Source organism: Colobus angolensis, unplaced genomic scaffold (assembly GCF_000951035.1).
Source record: "Colobus angolensis palliatus isolate OR3802 unplaced genomic scaffold, Cang.pa_1.0 Scaffold163, whole genome shotgun sequence".
Taxonomy (NCBI): Eukaryota; Metazoa; Chordata; class Mammalia; order Primates; family Cercopithecidae; genus Colobus; species Colobus angolensis.
The window spans coordinates 8121351-8149156 of NW_012114744.1; the positions used below are offsets into that span (position 1 = coordinate 8121351).

The 27806-nt window shown below is 36.4% G+C and overlaps 1 protein-coding gene across 2 annotated transcripts in view; it reads right to left on the reverse strand.

Annotated features, from left to right (window-relative positions):
- The window catches only part of CADPS2 (Ca++-dependent secretion activator 2), a 571469-nt gene that overhangs the window by 156453 nt on the left and 387210 nt on the right, over positions 1-27806 (reverse strand). For both annotated transcript variants that reach the window (XM_011937408.1, XM_011937407.1), the window contains exons 12-13: positions 13259-13395; positions 10276-10463 (exon numbers count right to left, since the gene is read on the reverse strand). In XM_011937408.1, the coding sequence (XP_011792798.1) occupies positions 10276-10463; positions 13259-13395 (325 nt within the window). The remainder of the gene's footprint in view (positions 1-10275; positions 10464-13258; positions 13396-27806) is intronic.

Genomic DNA, 27806 nt, shown 5'->3' on the forward strand with positions numbered 1-27806 from the left:
AGAAAAAGTCATATTGAAAAATTAAATCAAAATCTAGTTTACTATTTATAAAACACTAAAATACGGCCGGGCACGGTGGCTCATGCCTGTAATCCCAGCACTTTGGGAGGCTGAGGCGGGCGGATCGCCTGAGGTCCGGAGTTCGAGACCAGCCTGACCAACACAGTGAAACCCCATCTCTACTAAAAAATACAAAAAGCTAGCCGGGCGAGGTGGCTGGCGCCTGTAGTCCCAGCTACTCGGGAGACTGAGGCAGGAGAATGGCATAAACCCGGGAGGCGGAGCTTGCAGTGAGCTGAGATCCAGCCACTGCACTCCAGCCCGGGCAACAGAGCGAAACTCCGTCTCAAACAAAAAAAAAAAAGCAGAAAAAATCAAAAAACACTAAAATTCAAGAATATAGAAAGGCTAATCATGTAAACAAACATATATCAGACAAATACTTATCAAAAGAAAGCTACATTAATAATCACCTACATATCATGCAAAAATCATTATTAGTTATGATGACCATCACCAAACGATGATAATAATGTCCATCTACCAGGAATATCTAACAATCTTAAGCTTGAATACAGAACAGCCTTGGGCCAGACACAGTGGCTCATACCTGTAATCCCAGCAAGTTGGGAGGCTAAGGAAGATCACTTGAGCCCAGGAATTTGAGACCAACCTGGGTGACAGAATGAGATCTTGTCCTAACAAAAAGCAACCTCTCAAAAACTAGCTTCAAAATATACAAAGTAAAAATTTACAGAAGTAGAAAGCAAAAACCACCATGACAGTTGTAGATCACCACCCAACTTGGTCATAACCCCACAGATCAAACAGGCAACAATTAGCAAGACTTTAGAAGATCTTAACCACACAAATCCTGTTTGCACTGCCTAAGAATACATACATTTTTTTTCATGTGACAGAAAACATTTATAATATTTGACACATATTTGGCCACAAAGGAAATCTCAACACATTATAAAGAACTGGTATCATACAGATCACATTCTCTGATCACAGAGGAATTAGGTAAGAAATCAGTTCTCAAGAAAAAAACCAAAAATGTTTCATATTCTTAGATTTTTTTTTTTTTTGAGACGGAGTCTTGCTCTGTCCCCCAGGCTGAAGTGTAGTGGCTGCGATCTCGGCTCAGCGCAAGCTCTGCCTCCTGGGTTCATGCCATTCTCCTGCCTCAGCCTCCTGAGATATTTTAAAACATACTTACAAATAACTTTGTGTCAAAAAATTATGAAAAGTTAAAATTACTTAGAATGAATTTTAATTAAATAGTACATAAGACATTTCTATATGTAGTAAAAACAGAAGGGGGAAGTTACAGCCCTAAACTCTTAGAAAAGAAGAAAAGCTGACAAGTAGTGAGTTACACATCTAACATAAGAAGTTAGGAAAGATGGCATAACCTCACTAAGGAAGGGTGGGAGACAAAGCTGCTTTCCTATTAATCTATGGAAAACAGTGTTTTGACTGGAAACTGAAAGGTTATGTAGACAAGTACTATAGCCTAGTTGGCGAATTCCAAAACTGCTTTGCATGAAGATCAGGGTTTGAACAATTTTGTAAATGGATGGTGGAAGTAAGATTTCTCACTGTTGAAAAGATGAGTTAAAGATAAGGAAGAAAAGCATGCTGAAATGAATGTTGATGTCCTAGATTCCTGCTGGAGACGTCAGTATGAACTCATGGATTAGTATACATCATATATCACCTAGCCCTGTCCAACTGAGAGGGCCTGGAAGCCATGATTTTTCCAGCAGAAATAAGCACACATGTCACCTAGATCTTGGTTTCTAGATACCATTCTCTAAAAAACAAACAAACAAGTGAACAACAATAACAAAACCAGAGCTCCCTGGAAAACTGATTAATTCTTGGGCTAGAGTAGGGAAAATAAAAGATGAACTTACAGCATGTCAGTTTACCAGAAACTAAGAAAGTGCTCAAAGACGAAATGAGTAGGACATACCAAAGGGAGCCAGTATAAAAGAGCTTTCAATGGCTACAGCAGGAATAATCTGAGCAACAAAGTAATTTAGACATGTTAGATTGAACCCAAAGTATAAAGCAACAGAACATGAATCTATAAGATATAAACAGATCGCTAAATAAAGAAATAAATTGGAAAGAAGAGACATATATTCCTTATAGAAGAATTCTGAATAATGTATGCCCATAGTTCTCCTTCTAGGAGGTGGGGTTATTTCCTGTCTCCTCTTCAGTGTGTATTGAAGTTAGCTATTTTCATCAAAATAGAGTATGAAAAAAATAAAAATGACATCTTTACAATAGAGAAATGTGACAAATACTACCAGCATGTCATGTGGATATTATGTACTCCCTGATAGAATATGATGAGAAAGGTATTTCATCTCTTTATAAAAACCCATAATCTCAGGTTAATCATGAAAATGTCAGACAAACCCAAATTGAGGGACATCTGATAAAACACTTGACTAGTCCTCCTCAAAACTGTCAAGGTCATGAAAAACAAACAAAAAACCCCTAAGAAACTGTTATAGTCATGACAATTAAGTGCAACTTGGTATCCTGAATTGAATCTTGGAGCAGAAAAAAGAACATTAATTTAAAATCTGGTAAAATGTGAATAAGGACTGGTATTCAGTTAATACTAGTGTGCCAACGTTAATTTCTTAGTTTTGACAAATGTATGACAATAACATTAAGGGAAATGGAAATATGCACTCTCTTAGTAACTTTTCTGTAATCTAAAATTATTGTAAAATAAAAAGTATACCTAAAAAAGAAACAATACAGTTCAACAAAGCCAAAAGTTGCTCCTTTGAAAAGACCAATAAACTTGATGGATTAAGAGAAGAAAAGAGAGAGAAGGTAAAATGAACAATACACTGAGGAAGGGAAGAATTATAGACCGAGCAAAAAATACGAAGAAAACAACTTGAATAACTTAATATCAATACTTTTAATAACTTAAATGAAATCTACCATTTCCCAGAAAATCATAACTTGCCCAAACTGACTCAAGAATAAATAGAAAGCCTGAGAATTTCTGTAGCTACAACATAAACCAGAACAGTTAAAAATCTTTCCACAAATAAATTCCCAAGCCCAGATGGTTTAAAACAGGGGTCCCCAACACCCAGGCTGTGGACTGGTACCAGTACATGGCCTGTTTGGAACTGGGCCACACAGCAGGAGGTGAGCGGCAGGCAAGTGAGTACTGCCTGACTTCCACCTCCTGTCAGATCAGGGTCGGCATTATATTCTCATAGGAACCCGAACCCTATTGTGACCGTGCAGACAAGTTATGCGCTCCTTATGAGAATCTAAGTAACGTCTGATGATGTGAGGTGAACAGTTTCATCCCCAAACCATCCCCCACCCTACCGCTCTACCCACTAAGTTGTAAAATTGTCTTCTATGAAACCGGTCACTGGTGCCAAAAAGGTTGGGGACCACTGGTTTAAAAGATGAGTTATTGAATGAGATAACTTGGACACAGGAAGGGGAACATCACACACCGGGGCCTATTGTGGGGAGGGGACAGGCTGGAGGGATAGCATTAGGAGATATACCTAATGTAAATGACAAGTTAATGGGTACAGCACACCAACATGGCACATGTATACATATGTAACAAACCTATACGTTGTGCACATGTACCCTAGAACTTAAAGTATAATAAAAAAAATTAATTTAAAATTTAAAAAAAGATCATTTAAATTTTAAAGAGTTTTAATTGAGGAAATGTTTCATTGTATAATTAGTTCAACCTTCTCAAAATTTAGGTAGCAATGTTTTTGATATAGATGGATTCTTTGTTACCTGCGAACGTTAATATTTATAAAGAGTATACCATGGTAACAATGAGTGAATAGGCTGTAAAGGATCTTCCACAAACTTGCTTACTATCAAGATGTTCAGCAAAACACCCAGGCAGTTTATGTGGAAAATCAGTCCAATTTTTCCTGTCTCTCTTTAGTGAAATTAAGTGTTCTTCATAAAATGCTTAACATGTACCTTACATATTTTTTAGTTTCATCCCGGGCAGTGTTCCAAGTATTATTACATACCTAAATGCTAAAGGTTCTTACGGTTTTAACAAAGAGAATGCTCATATGGTAAGACTTTATTAATTAGGATGACTGGGAAGGAGTCATCTGGGTGTAGTATGCATACATTATCATGTATTTTCAAGCAAGATGAGTTCAGATACTTAAAAGTGCTACCTAGAAGTTTCAATTTCAAGTTTTGATCAACGTTGTTTTGGAATTAACTTTTTAAGGCAGTAGTGTAAGTAGATTATATTGCTTAAAGCTCATTTCATGTTTTAATTATGTTAATATATTTTTGTGAGTCTTACAGAATATTTGGATACAGTTTATTTTCTTAAACAGATAGACGTTGGCCTTAATTATGAGGTAGCATGTGTTAATACCCTTATATTCTTGTTTTCCTTTTTTATTATAAAGATAAACTTCAGTCTACATTTATTCAAAATAAAACAGACTCTGATTTAGTGATTTATAAAAAACAATAAATAAATTAAAGATGAGTTATTGGTAAACTACAAAAAGCCATTCAAGTCTTATACAGAGCAAGTGGGAAACCTCCCCAGTTCATTTTATGTGCCTACAATAACCTAGATACCCAATCCTGATAAAACCGGTATGAGAAAGTAAAATAACAAGCCAATTTTGTACATAAACATAGATCTACAAATATCAAACTGGAATGGCAATAGTAGTGGTAAATGGCACCTATGTACATATAGAGCATTCTTTGTTTGTTTCTACATAGAGCATCACATACTGTTTTCGAAAAACTTACTCTGTTAAAAATGATAAGAAGATCCAACTCAAGACCCAAAAACTTTGTCCCATACCTAACTATTGAGAAGAAGAAGGCTCTAAAGGTATGAAGTTTAAGAAAAGCTATGTTAAGGTGTAGCCCTTGTTTCTGTTCATGGTTAACCTGATATAGTCTAACATATACTAAAAAATTTCCTTTGTCTTGTCTCTTCCTCAGACCTTCAGCAGGCTGTTTTATTTAGTATCTCAGAAAGATCGAGGAGTTGCAGAGTTGGAATGGAAGGTATGGAAGGAAATCAGAGGAAATTAATTAGGTGACTTTAGCAACTATTTCCCAAATTGCAGTCTGTCTACATACTTATCCCGGATGATGAGGTTCTGGGCTCCTGCTTTTCACTCTCTTTGCCACTCCACTCTGGGACCCACAATGTTTTTCAGCAACATGGGGGAGGTAGGCAGTGAGGCCCCAGAACTTCAGCATGGCTTTTCCCCATGACCACGGATAGTAGATGAGGTGAGGTACTGACTCAGGGCTCTTCCATTCTCATCCTCCTGATTGAAACCTGTTTGTGGTATGTTGTCATAACAAAATTCACCTGAGCACTGCAGTGTTTCACAGAACAATCCCCAAAAGCTCATTTAACTAATACACTGCATTAAAAAAAATTACTACATGCTATTTAAGCAATATTTCATCATTTACAAAGTACTTACAGAAATTTATTTGACCTATTTAGGAACCATACTGAGTAGGTAGCATTAATTTTATTACTTACAAGGTACATAGGGAAAAACTGAGGCTCAGACAGATTAAAACCAATTGCTCAAAGTTAAGTAGTTCATCAGTAGAAGAGCCAGAACGGGAACACAGATGTTCTCATTCCTAACTCAGAGATATTTCCAACACACCGAGTCTTTCCCTTCCCTTTTTATTTTTCTCTGGTTTTGTCTGTTTTGTTTTGTTTTGAAAGGCACAATTATCTTGCTTCAGTACTGAACTTGAGGTTGGGTGAGTATCGATATTGCTAGGAAAGTCTGCTTTAGGTAGATTTAGGGTTGTTCTATAGTTTTTGATAAAATAAAAAAATCCTCTAGTAATATTTGAAATATACTCCCCCAAATCCGTCCTTTCTGCCTTTGCACATTTAGCACATGGCATAAAACCTGTCAGATCAGGTACATTACCTAAGGATAACCTTGCTTATGACCTTTCATCTGGTTGCTCACCTGCCCCAAAAGTAAGTCTCTCCATTTACAACGTGTGTGTCATGTATACTTAATTTCTATATAGTCACATATCCAAGACTAGAATTAAGTGAACACTTTTGATGATCCTATTTGATGCAATTATCTATGTTTTTTCTCAAAAAATGAATCACTGTCTCTAAAATTACAGATTGGAAGTTTGAGGCATAATTTCTGAAGTGACAGTCAAGGGGAAAGGTTAGCATCTGTGAAGACAGAGGTATTATGATATGATGATTTGACTGATGCCCATTAAGGTTATGTACAACTTTGTGATATAATCTGGAATCCATAGAAAATTGAGATTATTTTATATATAAAACTACAGTCATGTTGTACTCTTGTGCCCTGTACTTGAAAGCAAGCACATCTGAGCTGTCCTTTGTCAGGCATGCAGCAGCTCTAAGACGGCCCTACAAAACTGTAGAGGAGTCAGTGAATCCACTGTATGCCTTACATTAAATTGGGACATAAAAGCCATTTTGTGTTGCTGCTTCAGTTTCTCCACCCTCAGCCTGACTTACAAAACCAAGATGTATAACCACACATATCAACCTAGAACTTTGCCCTATGATGCATTGTCTCTGAAAGCCTCTTTTCTCCTTCCTGTCAGTCCTCAGCGGCACTATGGCTGAATGAGTGGTTGTGTTATTCAGAGATGTGTGTGGCTATCATCCTGCATGAGTGGGTCTGTTTCTGTCCTTGACTCACTTTTTCTTTCTTCCTTTCTTTTTCTCTCTCTTCCTCAGTCTTAGTACCAGCCAGACCTTTTCTGTTTAACTCTATTCTTTTATTTCTGAAACACTCAGAGTGCTATTCAGAGATATATCTGTACAGAAAGAACACACCTAGAGAGCTCAACACTGTGCAATAGGATGTGCTCCCTGAAAAATTTCAAATCCAGACAGCACTGTTGTCCTTCACTTCAGTCAATAATAAAGGGAAATCTTTTCTCCTTTTGAATTTATGACAGAGGTAGTTCAGGTAATGAGCAAAACGACTCTCTGAATATGTGTCTTGACAGATGTAAAAATGATCATAAAATAAGACTATGGCAAACACTGTAGAAAAGTCAGACTTGACATTGACTGTATTTTTAAACAAAAGTCTGTATAAATATCAGATGCTACAGACATGGATAAGAGAAGCACATTCTCACAAAGGGAGGTTGCCAAAATCTGAATATTCCATTAACAAAGAAATTAGAAGTATAATTATATACACATTGAAATATTTCTATTTAGAATGAGGTACAATCCTAACTACATAGTTTTTACATTTTTCTTCATCTCACAATGTACATCTTCTTGGGTTAAATGGCAAAGGAAAATATATTAGAATAGTAAGAGTAATTAATACTGATAGTATTTTATAATTATGTAGTACCTTCACATTAGTATTTGCCCCTTTTATGTATGATAACTCTGAGTTTAAGAAAGGTTATGTGATTTGTTGAACATGGGTCAGTTTGCAAATTTCAGAGCTGGGATTCAAGTGAAGATCTTTTGCCTCTTTCTGGTCTTTCACTGTGGCAGCATAGTATTTCTGAATGACATCTGTTGGACTGTAAACGTCACAGGAAACATCATAACTTTCAGCTTATCTTGGATAATTTCTATCCTAAATTGAGGTTCAAATTTCCCTCAGCCCTATACTTCTTCCTTTCTTCTTCTTCTTAAGCTATATGACACCTCAATGCTGAATCAGAGACTGATTCAAATTTCGATTCTAAAACACCACCAGAGATACCTGAATGTGTATATAGTTTAATCTTTGGGAAAGTGGATTTCATGTGCAATATTAAAGATAATACATGCATGAACATATAAACATACCTTGAATTACACATTACAGAGTATCATTATAACGAAAACAATAGTTTTACAGAATAAAAGTAACTATGGCAACCAGTAGAGTCAAATCAGGCTGCCTCCCAGGCAGCAGCACTAGCTCCTTGTTGCCTCAGTAACTTTCCACTACAATGTGTCTCAAACACATATATTTTGGGGGCACATTAGCTGAATTTCCTACTTTATGTTCCCAATTTAATTTTACCTTTCTGTGTGGATGAATAAAATATTCTGATTATACAATTTGCCTTGGGTTTGTCTGTTTCACTGAAACCTTCTCATCCTCTTGCATTTCAGAGGTCTGCCTAGTGCTGGAATTAACTCATTCAGACACTAAGAACTTTTAATCTGTACTTATCTCATTACCTTTGTCAGATATCCCTTAGTCAGAAGGAATTGAGACAGAGGCACGAGACAAGAGACAGTTTTAGTAAAACAGCTCATATTAAGTTAGCCACCCTGACACCTGTACCCCCATATTTTCTAAGCGCAGAGGGTTGAGTGTGAGATAGTGGGAAAAAAACTACTAAAATCAGCAACATCCTCCTAATTCCAAATCAAGGCTGGGCTCCAAAATAAAGTGAAAACCTGAGTAGACTGTGAGACAAGGAGCAATCTTATTTTATTGTAAGCTGAGAAATGGCAGCACTGGGGACTTCAAAGGACTTCAACAGATATTTATTGCATACTTACAATATGCAACACACTGTTTTAGGTATGTGGAGGATAATAGATGAATGAGAACTGATTTTTGCCTTTAAAATATGATCTAGTGGAACAGAAGCAAGTGTGTGTGTGTGTGTGTGTGTGCGCGCGTGTGTGTGCGCGCATGTACACACATGTAGCACGTAAGTATATATGACAAAGGTAACGAGATAAGTACGGATAAAAAGTTCTTAGTGTCTGAATGAGTTAATTGAAATCTTCTAAGATGAGTTTTGTGATGTCTGACTTTTTAAAACTGGAAAAAAGAAAAACATGGAGAATAAACAGGTTTTCTGGGGTAAAATTTTGTGGAGATAAGAATGGGTAGATGGAACAGGATGGTAATGGGAAAATGATGCTATCACTTGGAATCTATTTTTAATTTAATAATCAAAAATCACTTAAGCTTTTTGAAAAAGACTGTGGTGAAAGTTATTCTGTTATTTTTTTGACTGATTGGTAGAATACTATAGAAAGAAAAAGGAAATAAAGAGGTAAATCCAGATACATAGGCAAGAAAAAAATGAAGGCCAGAATTAGGATAAACAATGGAAATGTAAAAAAGAGAATGTTACGGGGCACTACGGGAAGAGAATATTGATGTTCACAAATTGGGGATAGGAGGGAAAAGAAAAAGATGAATAAAAAGTTAATGGGCCATTAATGGAAGAGATATTAACACAAATAATGAAGGCATTCATTCATTCATCAAATATGTACGGAGCAAGATTAAGGGAAGGGGAGTGATATTGACAGATTTTTATTTATTCTTTATTTTTATTTTTATTTTTATTTTTAAAGACAGAGCCTGTTCTGTTACCTAGGCTGGAGTGCAGTGGCATGATCTTGGCTCACTGCAACCTCTGCCTCCTGGGTTCAAGCGATTCTCACACCTCAACCTTCTGAGTAGCTGGGATTACAGACATGCACCACCAAGCTCAGCTAATTTTTGTTGTTGTTGTTGTTTTTAATAGAGATGGGGTTTCAATCAGTTGGCCAGGCTGGTCTCAAACTCCTGGCCTCAGGTGATCCACCCTCCCCAGAGTCTCACAGTGCTAAGATTACAGGCATAAGTTACCACGTGGAATGATATGGACAGATTTTTAAGCCCAGAGATAGATAGCTGTGGAGGCCAACATTAGGCATTTTTTTGGCATCTTGGTAAAACAAGAGTACTTGTTCCTAAAGTGTGGATTAGGGAAGGGGCTGAGAGGAGACTCTACATAAACCCCATTATTTATCTTGTTTTATCCATGAAAAGTTATTCCACAGAGGAAAAGCAATGATCATTAGTTACACACAGTCCTATGAACATATCCTACCCAGGCACATGTGTGCATTACAACAGGAATCATAGGGATACTTAAGGCTGTTCAGACCTACTAGTAGGTGGTATATAAGAAATAAAAGGCAGTTTCTAATCTCACAGATATATTTTTTTTCTCTCTCTTTCAAGTGGCTTTACCAGCAAAAAGAAACATGAAGTGTAGCCCACCTAAATCAACAGCATATTGATGCACACTTTTTTCTCTGTCGTTTTTTTTTTTTTCCTTTGTAAGAAGTGTTTGCTATTTAAAATCTGTTACTAGGTAATAATGGCAAAGCACATTTTTCTCTCTTTTCCATAGTCAACCTCATACATTTCACTTTGTATTTGCAAGTAAAAATACCTGTTGCCGTGCACATGAGAGGCACAGAATGCAAAGCTGTAATGGAGCAGGGTAGGGTCAATGACAGCACCATTTTCTGAATGTTCCATCAGTTCTGTAAGGTAGCAGAGATGTCTGTGACAACCTCTCACACCATAACGGGCACAGTACTCATCTAACACAAAGACTTGGCCAGGGCTAAACCATCCCTGCAAAATAAAAAAAGATAGATAGATATGTTTTTTCTTTCTATACTATTATTTGCTTTCCTGAAGGTACTTTTAGGCCTTATAAGCAGAAGCTGCATGAAAGTATCTTGGCATTTATTTTATTGGTGGTATGTTTCATGAAGAGCTAATGTCATCAATTTTGAAACTGATTTGGGACACTGGTAACCTAATGCTATTCTCTCTTTACTGTCACAGCAAGGCATGGGTAACTTGTGCTTCTCCACTGTCACTCAAAATTAGTCAAATTTATTCATAGGTTCTAAATTATCACACACAAAGACTGTTACTCCAGAAAATTCAGTCTCTTTACGAATCAATTAAAAAGAGAAGAAAGACGACATTATAGATGAAATTTCTTGTTCAGGAAAAGTTTTATAAAGTGAACTAAAAGAAAATGTCATTAAGTTTAGCAGCGGTATACATGTACTATTTGGGAACTTAAATATCTGGGATATTTTTCTCATTCTGTTTGTCTTCCTATGAACAATATAACAGAGTTAATTCTTTATATTAGCAGCTTCTGTTCCTCCTGAAATGAGATTTTAGAATATATGTGTGTGCATGCATGCCACCTGAACACAGCAGGCAGTTTATGTGGCTAAACCTGGAGGGCAGCGTCAGGTGGAGCTGGCTTATAAAATATCTTGATAAATTATGTGGATTTATATAGATTAAGACAGTAAAAGAAAAGAAGGGAGTATAGAGAGTTTTAAAAGGGGGCAGAGTAATCATGTAAGAGAAAGAAAAGAATAATGAGAAAAAGGTGAGAAGGCAATAAAGGAAAGGAGGAAGAAAAGAAAAGGAGTAAGAGAAGAACCATCATGTGTGGTAGTTACATGGTTTCCAGGTTGCAGATAAATAAGCTAAAGCTCAGGGATGTTAAGTGAATTGTCCAAGACCACACTGCAAATCAGTTGTTGAGTCATGATTTATATTCAGTCATTTGCCTCCAAAACACTTTCTAAGCAAATCACACTCACTCCCCTCTAGGTGCAGTGGAAGACCTTGTAGCATTCTCCTCAGACTCCATATTACACTAGGGGTCATCAGCAAAATCAAAACAGCTTTTGATAATTGAATAATGTGTTTGAGTGGAATCCAAGAGGGCATTATCCCTTATTGATGTTCATTTTATGTGTTTGTCCATGAAAAGCTAGACTAGGATTTTGAGATGGTATATTTTACTCTCCACATGATTGTAAAGTTTGAGTTGGATCATGTTCAAATTATACTTAATAAACAATTTATAAATGAATTATTGAACTGTTAGTGTCAGCATGGCAAAAAGTTGTTTCACTTCTTCCTCTCTGAAGTATCTCCAATGAAGGGTGGCATTTTGTCTGAAATCTTAAACAGAATGTAACTTTATTGCATGAAGTTTCAGGTTGAGCATCCCAAATCCAAAAGTCCCAGATCTGGAAAGCTCCAAAATCCAAAATATTTGAGCATCTGCATGATCCTGTTAAATCAAGTTTAGCCTAAAGCTGCCTCCTTACATATTTTAAGTTCAGCCTAAAGGTTTCTCTATACGTCGTGAATTATAAACCAAATGGAGTTGTAAGTACACTGTAGTCTACTATTGTGCCAATCACTGAGTTTTGGCCAATCAAAGGTGGCCAACTGTTCAAACTGTGTTCAAATCAGGCAAATGCTGAGCTGTAACCAATCTGGCTGTTTCTGTACCTTACTTCTGTTTTCTGTATATCACTTTCCTTTTTCTGTCTATAAAACATTTTCCACCACATGGCTGTGCTGGAGTATCTGAGCCTACTCTGGCTGAGGAGGCTGCCTGATTCATGAATTCTTCTTTGCCCAATTAAACTCTGTTAAACTTAATTAGGCTAAGGTTTTTCTTTTAACAATGCTCAAAGGAAATTGATTTTGGATTTTTGGATTAGGGATGCTCACCTTGTACATACAATGCAAATATTCCAAAATCTGAAGAAAATACAATATTTGAAACACTCTGGTCCCAAGCATTTTGGATAAGGGATATTCAACCTGTACTATGTTCAGTGTCCAAGAGATTAAAGTGGTGATAGAAATACGCATTTTCTGGCTGTAAAAATTTCAAAGGAATTGCTATTCACAATGTAAATGTTTGGAAAAACACATAATTTTTAGGTTATAAAGTTTAGTCCCCATATTCTGAAGTGTCAAGCATTCCTTTTAATTAAATTATACTTCATATCATATCCCAAATTTTGGCTACAGTTTCAACACATACCAGGAAACAATTTACTCAATTTAATTCGCTCCTTTCCTTTTGTCAAGGAATTCAAGTTATACTTTGGATGGCTAGATGAAACTAAAACTTTCCTTTGTTATGTATAGCTCCTGTCATATTAATTCCACTCTTTCTTTCCCCTGCCACTTAGGTTGTCCTTCTAAGAACAAGAGAGAGAAATGTGAGGTGTCAACATCTGGGGAACAGAACTCCAACCTTAAAATGTCTGTAAGTACTATAACAGAGGTTTTAAAAAATCTTTATTAAAAGCCTTCTATTTTCACTGAGCCTTCTTTAAAGGGACTGATAAACCACAGTTTAGCATCTATTTGAGTCTATTCTCCTGTCTATTGAGTGGCACAGCAGTGGTCTTCAAGTGTATAATTTTTAAATTGGGAAGCGATCGATTGGAATTCTTTATCCCTCACTCCAACTACCATTATTAAATGAGTCAGGAATAAAATGCTGGTTTATAACGAGTATTTCTCACTTTCTAAAATCTTTTATTCCAACTTATAGGGGACTAGATAGACAGACTTGTACTCACCAAGCAAGAATAGGAATCATTCAGTCTGTGATCCAAAGTCTGCCTCTGGAGTATTCTAAAAAGGAAGGCATGATCAAGCTTGCAGGGGTTTGCAGAAATAAACTCATCCATACCATGTTTCTGAAAACGATCTGCATCTGTAAATTCAGGAAAGCATGTAGAGTATATTTACTTTTCAGGCTTAATGATGGACAGATACAGGTTGTGAAGAATACAAAATGCAGGACTCAAACAGAAGACTACCTTTTATCAGTAGTCTGAAATATGAAATATGAGGCCAACAGTTCAGCATATTAACATAAATTGCAAAATTTTTGAAGCCTAAGTAAAAATGACAGCAAAAAATCTACAAATCATTTAGAATGCAGTAATTACATTTCCATTCAAAGCTATATCTAATATCCATCAGAGGAATAATCTTATTTTCCAACGCTGAGAAAAGTTGTATTTTAAATCTCCATTTACTGATGGAATTGACTAGAAAAGAACCAAGATCTATTCATAAAAAACAGCAATGATGCCCAGAACTCTGCTTTCCAAATGGCAAACTAGGGCAGAATTAAACATACACACTTCAGCTGGATCACTTCCAGTCTTCTTTTTGTAGGGAGCTTTTAATGGGACCATCCTTAATGTAAAAATGGCAATGAGCGCTCTCAAGCTTCAAGTTTAAGAGACATGAAAAAAGGGAGCATCATGTTTGTGCAAATATGCAGACAAAGCATAATGTCCCAAATGGCACTTCAATCAAAGGCCCAAATTTATTGTTCTTTACAGATTGCATCTTTCAACGCCTGTAGACCCTGCGGGTTTATCTAAAGGCAAGCTTTTATGATTGCTTTCATTAATGGTATGTTTTGTCAAAGTCTTCAATGTGAGTTATTTACTAAGTACAGAGAGAAAAAGCCACACACTACCCCAAAGGAGTGCTGGGGTGTTATTACACTAGGTCTGTTAGAAACGTCGCGCATATTGAGCAAGCAATCAGTTATCAAGATAAAAGTGGACTCTTCTCACAATGGTAAAACGGAAGCTCCATTGTTCCTTAAAATTCATAGATAGATCTCTTTCTGGTCATCATAAGAAAAGCAGAGTCCTAAATGTAAGCTAAGTGTAGTTTCTAAAACCTATATAGTACAATCTTAAAATTGTAAAGGAAAAGAGACAAAAGTTTATTGATTATACCCAATTACAGAGTCAGACTCATAATAAAACTCAATATTGATCTGTGGACATGATGCTAACATAATCAGTCACATTTAGATATTTTAGCCCAGATCATATTGATCCATGTCAAGTTCAACTTTCAGCCATATTTGTAGATGGAAGAACTATATAATTCAAGCTGAAGGGTCCTCAGAATCACACTAAAAAAAAGATACACAAACTAATGTGCATCTCACATTAATGACAGATAGGAAAAGGTGAATATAGCAAGTAATCAATGAATGGCAGCTTACTGATGTGTAGGGTATAAGGTTATAATCCATGGAGAAAGTATCATACATATACCTTCACATTTAATAATTACCTGAATGATTAAATACATTACATGTGAAAAATTAACATTAACTGGATAAACACAAAACTAAACAGCTTTTCCTGAACTAATATACAATCCAACTTCTTTTGCATTTTATTCTTCCGAGTCTTTTAATATAAACTTAAAGATATGACAATGTAATGTGAAATAATATCAGATGAATAGGAGGCAGAATAGTAAAACTACAAATCATACATATTATAAAATTGGAAGATTCTTTTGTGTTTTAAAAAAGTACCTTAGAATATTCATTTTTTCATTTATCTCGGCAAAAAATTCTTTTAGTATGATTTTTATGAAATGAAATTACTAGTTTTATAAAACATCTGCTAAATTTTATACCTTATTTCTTTCACCAGAGAAGGTTACAACAGGAGTTAAAAATAATGCCTATTAATGGTTAATCTGTTGAGAACAGGATAGTAATAAATTTCACAGGAAAAAGACCTATCAGTCTTCTTTTACTATAAAGATTTGTAGAAGCAATTAAAAAATAGGCATACAATCTTTAAATAAAAAATGTGTTTCTGAAAAAAGGTCTATAGTTAATTTCTATAATTAAATCATATTTTTGTAAATGTATACAGTACTTTCCTCAGGAAATACAATTCCAAGCCATCTATCTGCTAAGGTAACAAGTCTTTCCAAATCACACATGAATGGAAAAGTACTTTTTAAACAATTACCATTGGTGATAAAAATGATATTAATGATAGCACTTTGAGACACAAATACAGACTCTACTTGGAAAAAAACAGGCAAACAAACCCATTAAAAATTTTATTTAAGAAAATCAACAACCTTCAATTTCTCCAGGACTGTAATTTTATGAAAGTGAAATGTGTTCTTAGGAATCATCCTATTTTTAAAACACAGGCTGTGAAGATCAAACATTTTTATTTCTTTCTTTCTACATGAGATCAGCACCATTCAGAACATTTCATGAAAAAATACATTACCATGTGGCAGTATAGTCTTAGTTTCCATGAATTTATGGAAGAAATAAATAAAAAAGTAACAGTCTTGACCTCCCTGAATGAAACAGGGTGGTGGGGGGTTGGGGAGGGGAGAGATACAGAGAGAGATAGAGAGTGAGAGAGAGAGAGGCAGCTAGGTAGATGGGCTACGTTTCAATAAAACTTATTTTTCAAGAACAGGCATTCAGTTTCAGTTTGCTGGCCCTGTGGCCCTTGTTTTAAACAAAATAATAGCAACGTATACAAGTGTGTATAACTTTACTGAAAAGTGCTGGGCACGATGGCTCATGCCTGTAATCCCAACACTTTGGGAGGCCAAGGTGGGTGGATCACCTGAGGCCAGGAGTTCGAGACCAGCCTGACCAACATGGTGAAACCCTGTCTCTACTAAAAAACACAAAAAATTAGCTGGGCATGGTGGCAGGCGCCTGTAATCCCAGCTACTTGGGAGGCCGAAGCAGGAGAATCGCTTGAACTCGGGAGGTGAAGGTTGCAATAAGCTGAGATTGCGCCACTGCACTCCAGCCTGGGCTACAGAGTGAGACTACATTCCCATCCCACTCGCCACACCCCGCCAAAAAAAACAAACAAAAAAACCAAACCAAACCAAAACAAAACAAAAAACTGTAAAGTGAAATGTAAGGCCACAATACCATCAAAGCTAGGAGGAGTGAAATAGATGTCATACTACTGAAATGCTTTTTTAGTAGTAAAACTGTATGTGTGTATATATTGAAGCTTTACAACATGATGTTAAAGGATACATGTAGACGGTAAAATGGTTACAATACAGAAGCAAATCAACAAATCTGTCATCTCACATAGCTACTTTTTTTTGTGACAGGGCAGCTAAAATCTACTTACTTAACAAAAATAACTAACAGTACAATTTTATAGATTCTAGTTGTCACGTTGTACATTAGATCTCTAGACTTGTACATCCTACACATCTGCTAGTTTGTATCCTTTGACCTACATCTCCGCATTTCCTCCCTGCCATCTTTCACTGTAAAGTTCTCTCATGAACTAATGCAAAACAGAAAATCATATATCATTAAAATATTATCTAGTTTCTTATTTTTATAAAGATATATTTTCACATAGCTTTCTACAGGTATAACATAGCTACATGTTACTCTTGAGAGACACAGGCATCATCTATATCAAATGCAAAACATGCTTTTTAGTCAATTACCAAATCCAAGGCTTTAAAATTGCATTATACTGGATTATCTGCAATTAATGTTACTATAACACAACAGTATGGTGACTAGTTTTAAACAGAAAATTATTCATGGTATTACTCAGATTTCTCTGATAATGGAAAATTTCAGTTCAATCTGTCTTCTGAAACAATGTGACAACTATCAAAACAAACCAACAAGCTATGAGCTTAAGCAGTATACTGCAAAATTGTCATAAATTGTGATGATTAACCTATGGACTAACTACAGATGTGGGACGTGGTAATTGAGGATACTGATGGAGTTTCTATGGCAACAGTTGGATATATGCTCCAGCGTCTTTAGGTGGTACTGTCACCAGGTGTGATAACAGTAGATGGAATGAAACCCAAATTGAGAAAGATTATTATTTGCTATAGATTTAAGAAGTTATAGAGGCTTTATGTAAGTGAAACCTAAAAATTGAATTTTTTCATTAGGATAATAGCTGTTGGAAGTTAAGAGGAAAGAATAAGTAGGCTGACAGTATCAACTTAAATAGGTAATACAGACTTGAAAATAGGTAGCACAGAAAATGATATGAGGACTATCAGTGAGCTAGCAGACCCCACTGTGGTGAGAGAGCTTTTTGGTAGGCACTGACCGCAACCTGCCCCTTAAGTGCTCAAGAATCCAAATCCCAGGAAAGGCATCTAAGTCAGATAGAATTGAAGTCATCTAAGTCAGGGAGATTGAAAAAAATAATTGAAATATTTCTTTTTTCTTTGCAACAAATTCTCATGGTACTGCATTTGTTGCTGCTCCTAGTGTTGTGAGAAATCATGGATGTAAAAGGAAAAAGGAAAGAAAAATGTAAAAGGGCACTCTGGATGAGAAAAGGAGGCCATTTATTAGCATTCCAAGGTCACTCGGGTGTCTGGGAGTGGAACTCTGGTATCAAAAGTACTAAGAGCGTGCTGTCAGCCAAGACTGCTCTCTGCAAAATACTGAGCTGAACTAAGCAACAAATGACTCTGTTGAAATACAATACAATTTACTGTCCTATGTTTAAAACTGGCCTATTTTAGGAGTTCACCTGTAGCTGCATTTACCACTACTCACATCTGATTATACACTTCTGACAATTCAAAACTCCCATAAAGCTTGAAAATTTACAGGAAGTTAAAAGTGGCACAGCAAAGTAGGTGCCACTTCTCTTTTTATACCATCCATGTAGGTTTTAATAGGAAGAGTTTAATATTTAAAATTTTATCTAGATCAGCCTGAATAGTATGTCCATGTTTTATGTATGCATACTTTCTGCTGAAAAGCAAAGGAGTTTGTTCACACCTCTATTATTGACCCAAATAACTGCTTAGCTTCTTTTGGTTAAATTGATTCAAAATCTGATATATGAATTAACATATCTTGCTTTCTGCAGCAAATAACACATAAGTAATACTTTTGCATGATGACAATTTTGATCAATACAGAAACTTATAATCACAAATAAGTAAAGTAAACCAATATTGAACATTTATTAGAAATAATATATTCAATGTAAAGGAAAGACAAATGCTTCCCCTATGAAGTGTGAAATTTAACATATTAGATCAATCATGAAAATAAGTTCACAAAATTAACTGTCAGTTTATATTTCAACTTAAGAATTTAAAAATATTTAGCTTAAAAATAAAAAGCAGATGGCAGCTTTTCAGTTCATTTTTGATATTAATTTATTATTGGAAGACAAATACTACTATTCATATTGTATTATGTGACACACACATTGTATTATGTTACATATATAACTGAGAGACAGTGAAAACCAGGGTGCATGCACTGCATTTTGGTTGGAGAGAACAAAGAAGGATAGTTTAACCAAAGAATGTCCATCAATCTGGCAACTCTAGTACGTTATAGTTGAAGCGAAAAAATTGTTTACCAGCCTCATCCCCACCCTTTCAGCTCACTCTCTTCCCTTAGAATTTTTATATATCCAGAGACTCAAAGAAAAAAAGAAGTGGAATAGATTTGCTTGTTAGAGAAACCTATAAATATATATTAGTAATGTCCCAAAAAGATAAGGTTGTCTTCCAGTAAGTTAGATTTTATAATATTTTATTTTTCTTAGTTATTAGTATGCTTAGATTTTTTTAAAAAATAAGCTTCTTTTTAAGCTTTAAGATTCATAGTTCATTCTAAAGCACTGGGTTTGTGAAAAATAAATAAAAATACATATTTCAAAGAAAAATAAAATATAGAAGAAACAAAGTAGCAACTATTGCCTCCAACAAAACATATCCACTGAATATTTTAGATGTAATTCTATCTATATTTTGCTTTTTCAATTGGGTTTTTTTATGTAGTGAAAATAATACCACATGTGTAATTTAGCATTTTTTCCACTTAACATATATTGACCATTTGTTTTGCATGTTATTACAACACCTTCGTGGCTATTACCCTTGTGCCTGTATGAATGGTAGATACTAGGTTGTTTCTACTTTTTTTTTTTTTTTTTTTTGTGACGGAGTCTCGCTCTGTCGCCCAGGCTGGAGTGCAGTGGCCGGATCTCAGCTCACTGCAAGCTCCGCCTCCTGGGTTTACGCCATTCTCCTGCCTCAGCCTCCTGAGTAGCTGGGACTACAGGCGCCAGCCACCTCGCCCGGCTAGCTTTTTGTATTTTTTAGTGGAGACGGGGTTTCACCGTGTTAGCCAGGATGGTCTCGAACTCCTGACCTCATGATCCGCCCGTCTCGGCCTCCCAAAGTGCTGGGATTACAGGCTTGAGCCACAGCGCCCGGCTGTTTTCTCAATTTCTACTAGTGATTTTAAAAGTTGTTTTTCTGAAAGATCATCAGGAAAGAAAACACAAATTGATTATGTAAGTCAATGGAGGGAGGAAAATACTATGGATGAAACTACTCTCTGGAGTAATTCATGACATTTCTCTGATAGGTCAGGGTCAGTATTCTCATTCTGATGAGGTAGAACATGTTCTTTCTTCCTCCTTTCTTTTCCTTTTTTTTTGAGATGGAACCTCGCTCTGTTGCCCAGGCCGGAGTGCAGCGGTGCGATCTCCGCTCACTGCAAACTCCGCCTCCCAGTTTCACGCCAGCAGAGGTCAGCACTGATTAAACACTTTACTAGTAGCCTGGAACACAAGTCAGCTGTTGTTAACAAATTGAAATAGTTTGGCTTTTTAGTTATAACAAGTAAATTCAGTTCCCATAGCCTGATCAATTCTGCCTTGACAATAAATTGATATCAAATAATAGAAAGGTTTTGTTAGAAACAGATTATAGGACTGGGCGCTATGGCTCACGCTTGTAATCCTGGCAATTTGGGAGGCCGAGGTGTCCTCCCTGATGGTAGATCACCTGAGGTCAGGAGTTCAAGACCAGCCTGGCCAATGTAGAGAAACCCCATCTCTATTAAAAAGACAAAAATTAGGCAGGTGAATCCCAGCTATTTGGGAGGCTGAGGCATGGGAATCTCATAGCCTGATTAATTCTGCCTTGACAATAAATTGATATTGAATAATAGAAAGGTTTTTTTTTTTTTATTTGTCAAAGGCAGGTGCATTGGCTCATGCCTATAATCCCAGCACTTTGGCAGGCCGAGGCTGGCAGATCACATGAGGTCAGGAGTTTGAGACCAGCCTGGCCAACGTGGAGAAACTCTGTCTCTGCTAAAAATACAAAAATTAGGTGGGTGTGGTGGCACACACCTGTACTCCCAGCTGCTGAGATTACTTGGGAGGCTGAGGCATGAGAATGGCTTGAACCTGGGAGGTGGAGGTTGCAGTGAGGTGAGATGGCACCACTGCACTCCCTCTCTCTCCAGAGGCAGACTCTGTCCAAAAAAATTCTGTATTATTCAGCCACGGTCTTAAAGGTCTGTGCTAGTGGTTCCTACCCACTTTTCTTGCCACTATGTGCAAGCAACAATAGCCATGAGCTCAAAACATTCCTTGGGAATTCCTTGTACTCAGGATGTTAAGAAAAAATATGGGAACACAAGTGAAGGAGGGTGACAATTAAAAAAAAATAGCTATTAAGTCACTGTAATTCTGTGGTTCTCAACTGGGGGTGATTCCTCACCAACAGCAACCCTACCCTCTGGGACATTTGGCAATGTCCAGAGATATTTTTGGTTGTCTGACCTGGGACCAGGTGGGAGACTACTGATATCTAGTGGGTAGAGGACAGGGATGCTGTAAAACATCACATAATGCACAGGAAAAGTTCCTTACTCCACTCCCTGCCCCAAAACAAATAATTGTCTAGCCCAAAATGTCAATAGTGCTGAAATTGAGAAACCATGCTTTAACTTATAAAAAATTCATTCTGCTTCTGGTCATGATGGCATAATTGAGAATAAACTTAACCTCCTACCTGAACTAAGCTTTTGAAAAAAAATTTAAAAAGTTTCTTAAACGCTTCACGTTGGGCAACACGGGAGAGTGATTCCTGAGGGATGGGAAACAAGGTGAGCTTTACAGTCACCCCAGGTTACTGCTAGGAGAAACTCTATAGCTCATGGCACAAGGAACAGGAACTCAGGAAAAGCCCAGTGGTCTCCCTGAGTTGAAAAATGGAGCTGACAATTCAGGAGGGCCACAGTAACTAGAGGTTGTAGGAAAGAGTACTGGAGAGAAGACAGCTGCCCGGCAAGAGACTCTCAAGTTCTGCAGAAGGCCTCCCCCAAGAATTCAGCTGACTACCCATCAGTTCATGCACATGTAGAAAGGGAAAGAAGCAATCTAAAGGATTCGAGAGGACAGTGCCCCAAACTCACACAGCCTAAAATAGCACTGATTCTCAGCAGCAAGAATATAAAAGCTCATAATTCACAGGTTATCAGTTAGAGTATTAAGAAAGATGTTGGTCCAGAAATGGGGAAAATGCATCCTGGACTAAACACTGCTTGGTCTTCCCTAACAAAACTTGAAAGCAAAGCTTGAAAGGATGGTGTTTCTAAGTAACTTAACTGTGTCTCAGAACAAGCATTTTTATGAAGAAAACTATACCAAGGCACATCATAATCAAATTGCTCAAAAACAGTGTTAAGGAGAAAAATCTTTAAAGCAGTTAGAGGAAAAAAAGACATTATTTATAGAGGAACAAACCAAAATAGCACATTTCTCATTGGAAAAACAAATGCAAGCTAGAAGAAAAAGTGGAGCAACATCTTTAAAGTACTAAAAGAAAAATATCTTCAAAATGAGAGTAAAATAAAGACTTTTTTCATATATAAAGAAGCTAAAAGTATTCATTACCAGCAGATCTGCACTACAAGAAAAGTCAAAGGAGGTCCTTCAAGAAGTAAAAATATATGCACTAGATGATGAAAGACACTGGGAATGGTAATGTACATGTACATAACAGGTACATAATCGACATGTACAAAATGGACATCTACATAACATCTTTCTTTCACTTTTAATTTCTTTAAAAGGTATTGACTAAGGCAATAATCATAATAGCAATGTATTGTGGGATTTACAACATATATAGAAGTAAAATATATGACAAGAATAGTGCAAAAGCCAAGAGAATAGAAGTTTACTATTGTAAAGTTTGCATACTATACATGAAGATGTATAATAAATTTGAAGTATATACTTTAAATTCTAAAGCAATCGCAAAGACAACAAAACAATTGGGCTGAAATAAAAAATTCCATTTACTAAAGCAACACAGATGAAATACCTAGAAATAAATCTGACAAAAGATGTGCAAGATCTGTTTACTGAAAACTACAAACATCCCAAAGAGAAACTAAAGACTACCTAAACAAATGAAGTGACACATTGTATTCACAGATTGAAAGACTCAATATTATGAAGTCAGTTTTCCAAAATTTTCCAAGGACTGACTGATCAAAGGCATTCCCAGTAAAATCTCCAGCAAGGAATGTCAAGATGTTTTAAAAATTTATATTGTACATCATATATATAAACAATTATTTGTCAATTAAAAATGAGTAAATTTATTTTGAAAATTCATAGAGAAATGCAAAGGACATAGAACAGCCAAAATATTTTTGAATAAGAGAAATCAATTCGGAGGACTTGGACTACCTGACTGTAAGAGTCACAAAGCTACAGTAATCAAGACAGTGTGGTAATAATATTAAGATAGATAAACTGAGCAAAGGAAAAGAAAAGATAGCCCAGAAATAAACTCATATGTAGTTAATTGATTTTTCACAAATGCGCAAGGGCAATTCAGGGTATGACAATCTTTTCAACTCTTTGTGTTAAAACAACTGGCCATCCATATGCCATCCATAAATACTGATGGATACCTCTCACCGTATACAAAAATTAACTCAAAATGGTTGTAAAATGTAAAACCCAAAACTGTAAAATTTCTAGAAGAAAGCAAAGGAGAAAATTTCTGCACTTTGGGTTGGGCAAAGATCCTTTAATTATAACATCAAAAGCACATCTATGAAAAAAATTGATAAAATGGACTTCATCAAAATTAAGAATTTCTTTTTTTTTTTTTCTGAAAGTCACTATTAAGAGATATGAAAAGACAAGCCATAGATTAGGAGAAAATATTTGCAAATCACATATCTGACAAACATGTTGTATCCAGAACACACAGGCAAACTTCATTTTATTGTGCTTTGCAGATGTGTTTTTCATAAACTGAAAGTTTGTGGTAACCCTGTGTCAAGCAAGTCTATGGTGCCACTTTTCTAACAACACGTGCTCATTTTATGACTCTGTTTCACATTATGGTAATTCTCACAGTATTTCCAACTTTTTCATTATTAATATATCTATTATGGTCATCTGTGAAAAGTGATCTTTGATGTTATTGTAATTGTTTTGGGGTGCCACAAACTACACCCATATAAGATGGTAAACTTAATAAATGTTATATGTGTTCTGACTGTTCCCCATCTGTCTTCCTTTTCTTGGGTCTCCCTATTTCTTAAGACACAACAATATTAAAATTAGGCTAACTAATAACTCAGATTGATCTCTAACTGTTCAAATGAATAGAAGAATCCCGTCTCCCTCACTTTAAATTTAAAAGCTACAAATGATCATGCTTAGTGAACAAGGCATGTCAAAAGCCAAGACAGGCTGAAAGCTAGGCCTTTTGCATCAAGTAGCCAAGTTGTGAATGCAAAGGAAAAGTTGTTGAAGTAAATAAAAATTGCTACTCCAGTGAACACACAAATAATAAGAAAGCAAAAACAGCCTTATTGCTGATATGAAGAAAGTTTGAATGATCTGGATAGATCAAATCAGCCACAATATTCCCTTTAACCAAAGCCTAATAACAGAGCAAGGCCCTGCCTTTCTTCGATTCTATGAAGGCTGAGAGAAGTGAAGAAGCCTCTGCAAGCTGTCAAGCCAGCAGAGGTCAGCTCACGAGGGCTAAGGAAAATAAACCATCTCTATTACATGAAAGTGCAAGGTGAAACAGCAAGGGTTGATGCAGAAATGGCAGCAAGTTATCCAAAAGATCCAGCTAAGATCATTGATGAAGTTAGCTATGCTAAATAACAGATTTTTAGTGTAGACAAAATAATCTTCTATTGGAAGAAGATGCCCATCTAGGACTTTCACAATTAGAGAGAAGTCAATACTTGGCTTCAAAGCTTCAAAGTACAGGCTCCCTTGTTAGTGGCTAATGCAACTGGTGACTTTAAGTTGAAGCCAATATTTATTAACCATCTTGAAAATCCCAGAGCCCTTAAAAACTATGCTACATCAACCCTGTCTGTGCTCTATAACTGAAAGAACAAGCCCAGATGATGGTGCATGTGTTTACAGCACAGTTTACTGAATATTTTAAGTCCACTGTCGAGGCCCGATGCTAGAAAAAAAGAATCTGTTCGAAGTATTATTGCTCACTGACACTGCATCTAGTTACTCAAGAGCTCTGCTGGAGATGTACAAGGAGATTAATGTTGTTTTCATGCTTGCTAACCCAACATCCATTCTGCAGCCCACAGATCAAGGAGTAATTTCAATTTTCAAGTCTTATTATTTAAGAAATACATTTTAAAAGGCTATAGCTGCCATAGATAGTGATTCCTATGAGCCATCTGGGAAAAGTAAATTGAAAACCTGGAAAGGATTCACCATTCCAAATGCCATTAAGAACATTTGTGATTCTTGGGAGGAGGTAAAAATATCAACATTTACAGGAGTTTGGAGGAAGTTGATTCCAACCCTTGGGGATAACTTTAAGGGACTGAAGACTTGAGTGGAGGAAGTCACTGCAGATGTCATGAAAACAGCAAAAGAACCAGAATTAAAAGCGGAGCCTGAAGATGTGACTGAATTGCTACAATCTCATGATAAAACTTGAACAGATAAGAAGTTGGTTCCTTTGGGTGAAGCAAAGGAAGTGGTTTTTGAGATGGAATCTACTTCTGGTGAAGATGCTGTGAACACTGTTGAAAGGACAACAAAGGATTTAGGATATTACATAAACTTAGTTCATAAAGCAGAGGTAAAGTTTTAGAGGATTGACTCCAATTTTCAAAGAATTTCTACTTTGGGCAAAATGATAGCAAACAGCATCGCATGCTACAGGAAAATCTTTTGTGAAAGGAAGAATCAGTCACTGCAGCAAACTTCATCCTTGTCTTATTTTAAGATATTGCCACATCCACCCTAACCTTCAACAACCACCACCAACCTGATCAGTCAGCAGCCATCAATGTTGAGGCAAGACTCTCTACCAGCAAAAATATTATAATCACTGAACCCTCAGGTGATTGTTAGTATTTTTAGCAATAAAGAATTTTAAAATTATGTTTTAGACATGATGCTAGTGCATGCTTAATACACTACAGTGTAGTGTAAACATAACTTTTTTATTTTTGAGACAGCGTTTCACTCTATCACCCAGGCTGGAGTGCAGAGGCGCTATTTCACTGCAACCTCTACCTCTCGGGTTCAAGCGATTCTCCTACTTCAGCCTCCCAAGTGCTGGGACTACAGTCACGTGCCACTATGCCCAGCTAATTTTGTATTTTTTGTAGATACAGGGTTTCACCATGTTGCCCAGTCTGGTCTTGAACTCCTGAACTGAAGAGATTCCCCCGACATCGACCTCCCAAAGTGCTGGGATTACAGGCTTGAGCCACTGCGCCAGCCAAACTTAACTTTTATACACACATAATTTGTATGACTCACTTTACTGAGATATTCATTTTATTGTAGTGGTCTGGAACTGAACCCACGATATCTCCAAGGCATGCCTGTGTAAACACCTCTCAAAACCCAATAATAGCCTAATGACAAATTAGGCAAGGGGTGTGCAGAGATACATAGCCAAAGAATAAATATGGATAGCAAAAAAGCACATGAAAATAGCATTTCTCTATAAGTAATAGTCAACTAGAAAATATAATAAAATTATAAGATGCAATAGCAATGAAAGTATGAAAGGCTTAGAAATTAGCTTAACCAAGAATAAAAACAGCTCTATGGAAAAGGATTAAAATGTAAAGGACTTAGATTTGAATAAATGAAAGGATATTTCATAGTCATGGCTGGGACAACTGAACATAGGTATGGATTTGGAGGCATTCTACATTTCCATCTCTGGAGGAGTGAATAAAAATAAAATGTGCTGTAGACTAGGTAACATAAGACAGAAGCCCACTTACATGGTATGCAGTAATCAGAAGAATGAGATTAGATGTATTCACAAAAACATGGACGAATTTTAAAAGCATAGAGATGAACAAAAACAGTAAGACTGAATATGATAAAGAATATGAAACCATTTATGAGATTGATGCTAAATGCACATATACAAAATACAAATTTGTAAAATGAAAAACACAGGAAATTCACATTAAATGCTGTAGAACTGTAGCTTACAGGGGAAGGGACAGAGATTGGCCTATGGAGTGGAAAGAAACAAATTTATAAAAACTTGGTTTTCAACAAGAAGAATCAAAACTAGGGGGGAAAAAATAGATCAGCTGGATGGAAGAAAATGGTTTTGGGAAGAGATTTGACTTGAGTTAATGTTGTGTTGGGGGTGAGCAATGAACAGAGCTCCAAAAGAAGAAGGTTCGACCTAAGGTTGAGGGAATCTTATACTTTGATGCCCAGTGCAGGCACAGCCCAGTGATAAATGTCCAATCTGGCACTTGAAGTAGGAAAGAAGCAATGGATAAGAGCTGTGCTGCGAGAGAAATGCCTGAGTGAGCACCCCTGTGCATAGCTGGGGAATACCCAACAAGTTACTATGTACCACTGTGGCGAGAATCTGATGAATATGATGTAAGGAATTCATAGGTGTCTGGAGTTGATCCAAGGAGGGCAAAAACTATGTGGACTTCATTACCAGGTGCCCTGGCAGGTCCATGGTGATGAGCAGTGCACACCAGCACGTAAGTAATGAAACCAGTGACAGAAGTCATACCTAAGGCCATGTGAACAGAGAACAGTTTTAGACTAGATGCTACATTCAATGATATCACAGTTTTATGTAATCCCCTCTGAAACTTAATTTACTATGGATCACACGGAAGAAGAGTGGGGTGAAGAATCTTGAATTAATTGAATTTTAATCTGTGACTCAGTTGTTTTGAATTGGTGAGTTAAAGTATTTTGGCAACATTAGAAATTAAAATTTCAGATATGCTCAATTGTAGAAAAATAAAGACACTTCTGTACACCTTAGCTCTGATGAAACACTCTTATCTGCTGTGCCATGCTCTATGCATATTACCTGGAGGGTGAGAGGAAGGCAGAAGCAGCGAGTTAAATTTTTAAATACAGTGAAAACATCAGAATGTGCTCTTTTTATTTTATTTTACCTTTTAAGATGACAATGCTACTCATTTTAAAGAAGAAATTTTAAATC